Below are 9,978 nucleotides of genomic sequence, written 5' to 3' on the forward strand. Positions count from 1 at the left end.
CAATAACGTTACCACGCTTTTTAAAACCGTGGCCACACTTGAATAAATTGTGCTCACAAGATACAAAGCGTAGGCATGACTCAAGTAACTGGAGCCCACGTTTTAGGTAAAGGTGCGTGCACTCTATACAAATGCACAGTGTAGCCTCTTGGTGCAGATGGAGTCGCAGGCGGGCCTATTCACTATTTGCTGAAAATACTCAACTATGTACATCATAACAACATTGCTATGACATTACCGAGAGCCTTAAGTAACAGATAAAGACATAGCCATTACCATTTTGGTGACAATAAGGTTATAACATAGGCTCTACGCTAAGGGGTTAATACATTGAGGGCACTCTTTGCAAACTGAGCTCTCGTTTTATTGACTCAACAAATGTTGTCATCCTTGAGCCTTTAAAGGCTCCGTAGAAAACAACATCAAAAGAAGAAAAATCCCAAGTGTGCGAACTTTTTTCACAAACTTTTTTGATCAGCACCTGGGATTGTGTTCAAAGACAAGCCACACGTGTCCTTATATTGAAGCCATCCCATTGATTCCCATAGGGAGTCTCCAGATCTGGTACCAGCTGCATGAGGAGAGTAGGCCTGACGTGTTCAGCCCCACCCCGTCCAGCCTGGCCGACGGACGCCTCCACCGCGTACGCATACACCGAGAGGCCAAGGACGTCTACGTACAGGTCAGCTGGGGATGGGCGGCGGGATGGGATGGCGGGGTGGAGGAGTGTAGGAGTGTGTGTTGAATGGGTGGGCACTGCTCCATCAAAAATGAGCCCAGTGCTGAATGTGGTGGTGCTTGCGAGGGAGAGACAGAGAAAGACAGAGACAGAAAGTGTGTGTGTCTGTCTGTCTGTCTGTCTGTCTGTGTCTGTGTCTGTGTCTGTGTCTGTGTCTGTGTCTGTGTCTGTGTCTGTGTCTGTGTGCATACGCACGGCAGGAGGTGGTGGGGCGGGGGGCTGATGCAGAGTTTGTGTGTGTGTGTCTGGGGTAGTGTTCTTAGTTCATCAAAGGATCTGTCTACAGATGCGGTGGAATGGGAGTTGCTTTGTGTGTGTGCATGTGTGTTTGTCCTTTTGTCATCAAAGGATGGGTGAGGACATGGAATGGGTGTGTGCGTGCGTGAGCGTGTGTGTGTGTGTGTCTGTCTGTGTGTGTATGTGTGTGTGTGTGTGTGTGTGCGTGTGCGTGTGCGTGTGCGTGTGCGTGTGCGTGTGTGTGTGTGTGTGTGTGTGTCTGTCTGTGTGTGTATGTGTGTGTGCGTGTGCGTGTGCGTGTGCGTGTGCGTGTGCGTGTGCATGTGCATGTGCGTGTGTGTGATGTGAGTGATGGTGGTGGTGTCATGACGGAGCGTGGGGTGCTGTTAAGGTCAATCAATGCCAAGCGGTAAGTATGTGTGCTTTGTTCTCAGGCAACCTTCACACAGTATGTCGGCATGGACGCTGCCTAAGACCATTTCACACAGAAAGGAAAAATCAAACCATTGATTCTGCATATAATAAGGTCATGTACCATTGAATGTATATAATGTCTATGAAGAAAATCATGATGATAAACACCATCGTAATTATTTTATAATTAAAAATATAAAATATATTATTTTTATATTTTAATTAGCCAGGCCGCACCCTCCTAGTAATGCAACACCTTCTGCGTTGCTTCTAGTCAGGCCAGGAGCAATACAAATATCGTTTCTGAGCTCCCGAAAAATCGGGAACTCATCCCACAATCAGCAGCATACCAAGGAAGGCGGGTCAACCATGCTGTTTCGTAAATGTTACTTCTTAGGTCAGACCAAGTCTCAAAGAGATTTGAAAGTCAATGATAATCAGGCTATATTTGTAGAACAACAGTAATAATTGTTGTTATAAATTATTACTGTACATGAAATGTCAAAATCACTACAAATGACAAGAAAACAAAGAATGTGTGGTGGATTTTGGTGATGAATGGCGTAAAAAGGAATGAAATTGCATGTATAAAGCACATATAGAAAAAGGACAAAAACGTGTTGTTGTATAAGTAAGAACAGAACAGGCTAACTTTGTGCTAACAATTTGAAGATGTGAAAGAACAAACAAATAGGCATACATACATGAGATTATCAGAAAAGGGTTCAGATGGAAAAGTACTGAGCTTAATTTTAGGGGGCACATTAGGCCTACATATTTGCAAATAAGATAAATTCCCCTCACAAGCACCACTCGTGACTGCACGACACGCCCACTGTATGGCAGACACAAGACATACAAATTATACGTATTTCTAAACTAAGCGTCTGCTTCTAGACGATTACTCTGCAAAATAACACGAGATGTTCTAGGGTAAAGGCTTTTGCACCTAGCAGCAGAGGCGCATCTTGTCACCAGGCTAGGCAGGCAGCCGCGTGGGGCCCCCAAATCCCTATATGGTGAATAACAGCTCACACTTTACTACAGCAGTGGCCTTTCCATTTTCACTTGGGGCCCCACCTGACCCTAGAATCACCTCTGCCTAGCAGAGATAGACGGGATAAAACCACAATGATTTTGCTTCAAGCAAATGGAGAACTGGAATTGAGGATGCGAAAATCACAATGCAGGGACAGTTTGTTTTGAGACAAGGTGGCCGAGAGAGTTGAAGAAGAGGTCACATATATTTTTATTTTATTTGACAAGGATTGTATGACACATATAACCTACAATTGAGCAAAATTATAACCATAAGGGTATTTTTCATCTGTAGCCGTTGGACCAGAATTGTCGTTAAAAAGGAAGATGATTAGAATTGATAATATTAAGATATATAATTATAACAGATGCTAAGACACAACACAAACCACAACACAAGATCAATGACTGAAATGCACACAGTGTTGCCCTGTACTTAACCATTTCTTAAGACCTGATTTTAAGAGTACTGTGTGTGCATGAGTGGGTGATTGAATAGAGAATTGCAACCAGCAGTATGTGTGCTATTGGGTCAGCGTACTTTTTCTAACCAAGTGTGCTGGTTAATACTAGGGTGCTATCATCTGGTGTGTTATTAAATTATAGAATGACTGTACATTATTCATTAGGCATTGGGGGTGTTGTTTTCCTTATTCCATACATTTACTTTGGTTGTTTTGTTGTCATTCCTTTTACTTTTGTTACTTTTACTTTTGTTAACATTTACAATTGATGATATGCCTTGGTATCTTTGTCTACGAAGAAGTGTGCCTTGGCTCAAGGAAAGTTAAAAGCCACTATACCAAGCACACAAGTCTATGTAAACCCTGTACCAAGTAGTGGGAGGTGAAGACCCAGACCAGAACCAAAGTGCTTACGACGATAATTTTTAATGTCACAAGATAAGACCAAAGATCACCATTGTGAAATTCCGTAAATACCCCGGACGTCGCAGTTCGGGGGGCCCCGCTGGGCCTTAGGGTATATATAGTGAGTGCTTTGCAACTCAAACGGAGGAGCAATTGCGGACGATTAACGACTATAAGAAGCAACTGGTCTCGGGTCGCGACTCACTCCTTGGTACGGGTGGTGGCTGTTAGCAAGGTTTTTGCTGGTTCCTGTTTTGCTGGTGTTTGGCATAACCTAGACCTGCCGGGTGAGCAAATAAACTCTCAACAACATCTATTTCAATTCTGACTGGGCTGAATTCTTCCAAAACGTGGCGACAAGACTTGGGCTCGAGCGTCCTCACTCAGGGCACCTGAGGAGCTCGGGTTACGAAGAAAATCTTCAAATGTCAAAATAAGAACTAAATCCCTTCCCCATCACCATCACAAAAATTGCAGCAGTTGTCTGAGATTTCACGTTTTTTAATATTTGGGAACAAATATTTTTTTTTTTGTCGCCATTTACAGTCAATTCTCCTGATATACCTCCATCCACCTCGAGATGATTCGCTGGCAATGTGATTCCAATATTGAGTAGAATTTTTCGATATGTCGTTATCAATACAATAGGCTGTCTGTGGCCCCTGAACTGAAATGAGTTTGAAACCCCTGGTTTACGTAGATGGTGCGGACACCGTGGACTCCATGCATGGATGTTAATGGGAATTCATGGCATATTTCAATTCAATTCAGTACTTTATTTCAGACTCAGGGGGGTCCGTATCACATATAAAACCATCACAACACAGTAAAAAGAAAAATAACCTATAAGAACAAGTGCATGGATGTTATAGGGTAGATACAGTGCATGGATGTTAAGGGAATTCACATTCTAAAACTCAAAGACGACTACTATCCCCCACAGATGCAGTTAGCAAAGTTTGCAAAGAGACGAATAATGTGCACTGTGTGGTGCAGGAGTAAGTTGATGAGGCCTTGAGTCCGGCGCTGCATTGCTGATCAGGGTGAAAGCACCATCCTAATTTACTCTGGTTATGGCTGTGTACCATAGCCTGCACTGCTGACTACGACCCTTGTCATATTTTGGGCACTTTGCAGAACTGAACTGGGGGACAAGAAAGCTGCAGCAACATCACCATGCCAACCAGTTCAGAGAGAGAGAGAGTTAGAGGGAGAGAGAGAGAGAGAGCAGAGGAGAGCAATAAAAACAGAACGAGAGAGAGTGAAAGAGAGAGAGAGAGAGAGAGAGAGAGAGAGAGAGAGAGAGAGAGAGAGAGAGAACCAAAGAGGAAGGGAGAGCAGGAAAAGGGAGAGAGTGTGCAAAGCAAAGACGAGTTTAGCATCTGAGATGGTATCATTGAAGCATTTAGCACACTGCGGGGAGGTTGCTATCTCAGGAACTTCACAGGCTGTTATTCTACCTACTCGTGAAAACACCGCAAGTGGTCCGCTCAAAGACTCCTGTGCAGCTGAGCACTGTTTTAGAAGCGGAAGGAAAGAACCATAACACCTTTTCTTCCTTTTTCATTTCATTTGTTGTTCTTTTTTTCCTTTTTGAAAAGTGTTTTTCAAGGGTTTTCGCATTATTGGCCAAGCTTAGAAAGTAACACTTACATTTTATTTTTTCGCATATAAAAAAATGCTTTCTTATTGAAGCTACTACTGTTCATCACATTACATATTTATACATTTGCTGTGTGGGAGTTATGTTCATTTCATGAGTTTAGCAGCTTGGGTTTGTTGGTGTACCGAGTTCTTCTCAGCCATCTCTCATAAATTCTCAGCTCCGGATTAAGGCTGTTCATAGGACTCCCTCACGAAGTAAGCTCTCTAGCTCAGCCGCTAAACTTGGAGAGCCTCAGAGGAATCCAGCTTGAGACATAACCCTTGGAGAGCCCTTTACAATTTTTCATGGCCCATTCAAAAACATTGTATTAATAAACAGGGCAAGGGGGATAATGATTCTTGTTTATATTTCCAGTGTGGACCAGTGTGTTCAGATATTCTTTCTTAGTAAGAAAATGATGTTCATTATTTACAGTAAATATGAAATATATTGTGAAATATTACATTAAATAGACGTTATAGATCAGGGATGGTTTTTTAACCATATAAAAATATATCTAGAACTGAAAAATTGTGCCTATTTGACGTGATACGAATTTAAGTGGTTTCATACTGTGTGTCATTTTTCCTCTCACTCTTCTCACCAGGTGGACCAGCACAGTAAAAAATACACCCTGTCGTCTGACACGGAGCTGAACTCAGTGAGATCACTGACACTGGGGAAAGTCACCGGTGAGTGCCATCACGCCACAGGGGTACTATCTGGTGTCTAGTGTGTGTGTGTGTGGGGGGGGGGGGGGGTGCATCACCTTTTAAGAGCACTGCGATGATTTCACCATTACTGTGGGGAGCCGTAGAGCTGTCCCACGGAGCTACACACCTGATGATGAAAGCTGATGGGAGCACACTCTCACTATCTTAGTCTCTCTCCTCTCTCTCACCCCTCTCAAGAAAACATACCCTATATATATACTCTATCTATCTATCTATCTATCTATCTATCTATCTATCTATCTATCTATCTATCTATCTATCTATCTATCTATCTATCTATCTGTCTATCTGTCTATCTGTCTATCTGTCTACCCTCTCTTTCTGTCTTTCTCTCCATCCGTCTCTCTCTCTCTCTCTCTCTCTCTCTCTCTCTCTCTCTCTCTCTCTCTCTCTCTCTCTCTCTCTCTCTCTCTCTATCTCTCTCTGTGCTTCTGTCTCTCAGCACTTGTAGCATGCCACTCAGCATGTCTATCAGTGTCTCTGCTTCTCGAGTGGCCTTAAAGAGAATGACATCTCTCCCCCACTTCACTTTGATTAGCAGTGGCCAATCAATTCTCTGTGTATGTGCTTGTGTGTGTGTTGTGTTGTGTTGTGTTGTGTTGTGTTGTGTTGCGTTGTGTTGTGTTGTGTTGTGTTGTGTTGTGTTGTGTTGTGTTGTGTCGTGTTGTTGCCATAGCAACTTTTATCTTTAATTTAGTGACTCGCTGCTGTGGCTGAATCTAATTTAGCAGACTGAGGAATTATTGATGTGACAAACAAGACTTCGAAGTGACGCCGCAGAGACTTTGTGCCTCGCGTACATCAGCTTCAGACAGAATCATATGTTAATCATAACATTTGTGCTCTCACCCCTGGCGCCGTCTACTTCTATTGCACATTACAGGGTAATTCGTGATCTTCGGATCGGAGTTTGTATTGCTGTTTTCTGCTGCAATTAGTTTTAATATAGCATGTACACCACAAATGCACACACTGAATGCTAACAACGTTCTTCACATTATGGTTCTAATGCTGACTTTATTTTTCTGTGATTTCTTTCTTAGCACACTTTGCAATCACACTTAGCCTACATTGGTAGATCTGAAGATCTCAGCTAGCCAAACACTCTCAATGTTTGAGTACTGAGTCTTGGTCAGTAATTGCATCACGGTTCACGATCAAAGAAAAAAAAAAGAGCTGTAGCTGATCATTTTTGAAGTCCATACTTTTCCATCAGCAAGATACTTAAAAAAAAAAATCTATTAAAACATGCTATTACTTCCTTTAAATTGAAAGTCCATGTATCGCCCTCAGTATATACATTTTATTTTAAAAATCACATAATTTAAAATATATATATTTTGACAATTTGGCTCTGGATGAGGGCAGTTCACTACTGCGAAAATCACAGTCTATATAGCATAATGGCAGTTTACCAGGGGTGAAGCAAAAGCTATAATAATACCTAATAATACGTTTTCCTCCCTTCAAGCCTGCAGGCACTGTATAAACATCTGCTTCTCACTGCATTAAGGCAGTGAGAGACCAAGGTGTTAAGCTACCTCTCAGCCAGAGGTGTCTTAAGTAGACATAGAAGTGAACAAAAAAGAAAAACCTTCATTGGGAACTCATTTAATTCAGTGGAATAACTGGTGTAAGAACTACGTAATAGCGTATATGCACCAGTGATGTATTTACGGCATGAACTTGTTTTTCAAATAGAAAGAGAGAGAGAGTTGGGGGGAGGGTCGGTAAATGACCTTGGGTCGGAATCAAACCCGGGTCCTCTGGTCCACGGTGTGCCATATGAATTCACGTCTGCTTCTATTCTACACACCACTGCTCTAACACCCGCAGGCGCCCAGGCTCTGGATGAGAAGGTGGCGGTAGCGGGCTCCAGGGGCTTCGTGGGCTGCTTCTCCTCCGTGCAGTACAACCACGTGGCCCCCCTGAAGGCAGCCCTGCTGAACAGGGGCAGCTCCCTGGTGACCGTCAGGGGAAACCTGCTGGAGGCCAGCTGTGAGGCCCTCGCCGTTTCCACTTCCAACTCTTTCACAGGTGAGGCCATTTCCCTTATATTATAGCCTGCACAATGCTTGGAAGACAATGCTCCGTACACACTCTTACTGTAAGAGAAAAGAAGAGTAGAGTAGAGTAGAGTAGAGTAGAGTAGAGTACAGTCGAGCTATCTGATAGCATAATGAGGTAATCAGGTAAACATGATATTGAATCACCTCCAACTCTTTAACATGTGAGGCCATTTCCCTTGTATTATAGCCTGCACAATGCCTGGAAGACAATGCTCCGTATACACTAGTACTGTAAGAGAAAAGAAGAGATGAGTAGAGTAGAGTAGAGCACAGTAAAGTAGAGTACAGTAGAATTTAGTTATCAGGTAGCATAATGAGGTAATCAGATAAAAATTACATTGAATCACCTCCAAATCCTTCACAGGTGAGGGCAAATACGGCAGCCACCCAAGCCATGCATTATTATGTTTGTGTACATAGACACTACAAATGTGTTAATAATCAGATTGAAGCCATGCCGACATGAACTGCCATCATGTAAACACAACAATTGTAATGAAAAGGAATTCGAAAATTTGATAGAAATTTGGTTTGGATTAAAGGAGTTGGAATAGATTTCCGATAATGTGTTAGCAAAATATTACCTGAGCTGGATTGTTTTCTGCTCCTGCACAATTGGTGCATGCATGAGTCCCATTATCATCTAAAGCTGTTTAGCCAATTCACATCAATGTCTTCAAGCAAAGCTATATTACATTGCTCCCGCCGCTATTTGGACTTTTATCCATAGCTGCGCTGGCAGTGCAGCTCTGTCTGTCACAGGTGAGAGCAGTCTACGCCCCTCAATGACGCCCACACACACCCAGTCAGATGCACTTCATGAACCATGGAAATTACTACAGGCCAATCTCTCAACACAACCTGCACTTCTTGATTCCTAGGGCACGCCATCAATCATGTTGGCACAAAATCATTTGACTAAACAAGGCATGTCATAAAAAGAATTGATTGACTGATTGAGTTGATGTTTGATTGGCTGGTTGACTGATTGAGTTGTTGTTTGATTGGTTGGTTGATTAATTGGCTGCAGACGGATTCAGAGCTGATTGGCTTGTGTTTTGTCGTCCCACCTCAGTTCACACTGAAACAAAAGAAAGGAGGAACACAAAACAACTGAAAATGACAGAAACAAGTTGAAGTATAGCCTGATTTCCCAAGACACAGCGATGAAGACAGAGGCATTTTGGCATTACCTGCTGGCTGGCTAACATAGACATCTTGGTGTCCTCTGCTCTCTCCTTAGCACATAGGAGCCATAGACACATCAACTGACTTCTCACCTCGTAAAACTCAGAGATATAACAACCTCTTTCCCTGTATATCCCCTTTTGTCCTCTCCTTCTTTTCACTTCCTTGCTTCCTTTATTCCTTACTTCCATCTCTCTCTCTCTCTCTCTCTTTCTCTCTCTCTCTCTCTCTCTCTCTCTCTCTCTCTCTCTCCTCCTCCTCCTCCAGACCATGTTGAGGAGCCGGACAGAGCTAATGAGCAGGATGGTGGCGTGACCCGGCATGACTCAGCAGTAATCGGAGGTTGGCTTTTTACTACCTGCCGCCACCTCATTGCAGTTCGCATCGCACTCACTGATCTGTGAAACGAGCCTCTCCTTTCTCTCTCTCTCTGCTTTTTATTTCCTCTTTTTTTTAATACATTTTATTATTCCTGCACTCCACTCCGCTACACACTCGTGTGTTCTTGTTTCGCCCACTGAGGCAACATTAATTTCATCTCTGCAGCCACTGTGGGTACTGTACAGTATGTCTCGCTGGTGTTATGTGGACCACACAACCTTGCAGTGTGTCCTGCAATAAAACAGCACACTAAACATGAAACATAATGTTTACATTCATAGCTGTGTGACGATATTTAAATGGAAGAGGGATATGACATGGGGTTGCGTTCAATAGAAATGTATGGTAAGCAAAAAGGGACAAAATGGGTCAGAAATGTGTGGGTGGTAAAGGCAGGGCTAAATGAGGAAACAAGTGCAGTACTTTTACAGTAGAAAGTTCTGCTAAAGCATGGAAAAAACCCACAATGCTCTCGTTACTGATTTTTAATCCTGGCATGTCGCCCAAATCGTCATGATAAAAAACCAGCGTACAGTTAGATGAATGAACGTGTTTTCTCATTGTTCTACCACTAAAGTATGGACCCTCATCTGATGGTGTCCTCTTGTCCCCCCCCCTTAAGGAGTGGTAATGATTTAGTGTTAAGCGACTGATTAGTTTCTGT

General features: G+C 42.9%; 1 protein-coding gene across 1 annotated transcript in view; it reads left to right on the plus strand.

Moving 5' to 3' along the window:
• The window catches only part of cntnap5a (contactin associated protein family member 5a), a 232,558-nt gene that overhangs the window by 221,167 nt on the left and 1,413 nt on the right, over positions 1–9,978 (plus strand). Inside the window, exons 22-25 of the mRNA XM_063212967.1 lie at positions 549–682; positions 5,550–5,634; positions 7,513–7,713; positions 9,201–9,275. Of these exons, the coding sequence (XP_063069037.1) occupies positions 549–682; positions 5,550–5,634; positions 7,513–7,713; positions 9,201–9,275 (495 nt within the window). The remainder of the gene's footprint in view (positions 1–548; positions 683–5,549; positions 5,635–7,512; positions 7,714–9,200; positions 9,276–9,978) is intronic.

This window comes from Engraulis encrasicolus, chromosome 13, assembly GCF_034702125.1.
Source record: "Engraulis encrasicolus isolate BLACKSEA-1 chromosome 13, IST_EnEncr_1.0, whole genome shotgun sequence".
NCBI lineage: Eukaryota > Metazoa > Chordata > Actinopteri > Clupeiformes > Engraulidae > Engraulis > Engraulis encrasicolus.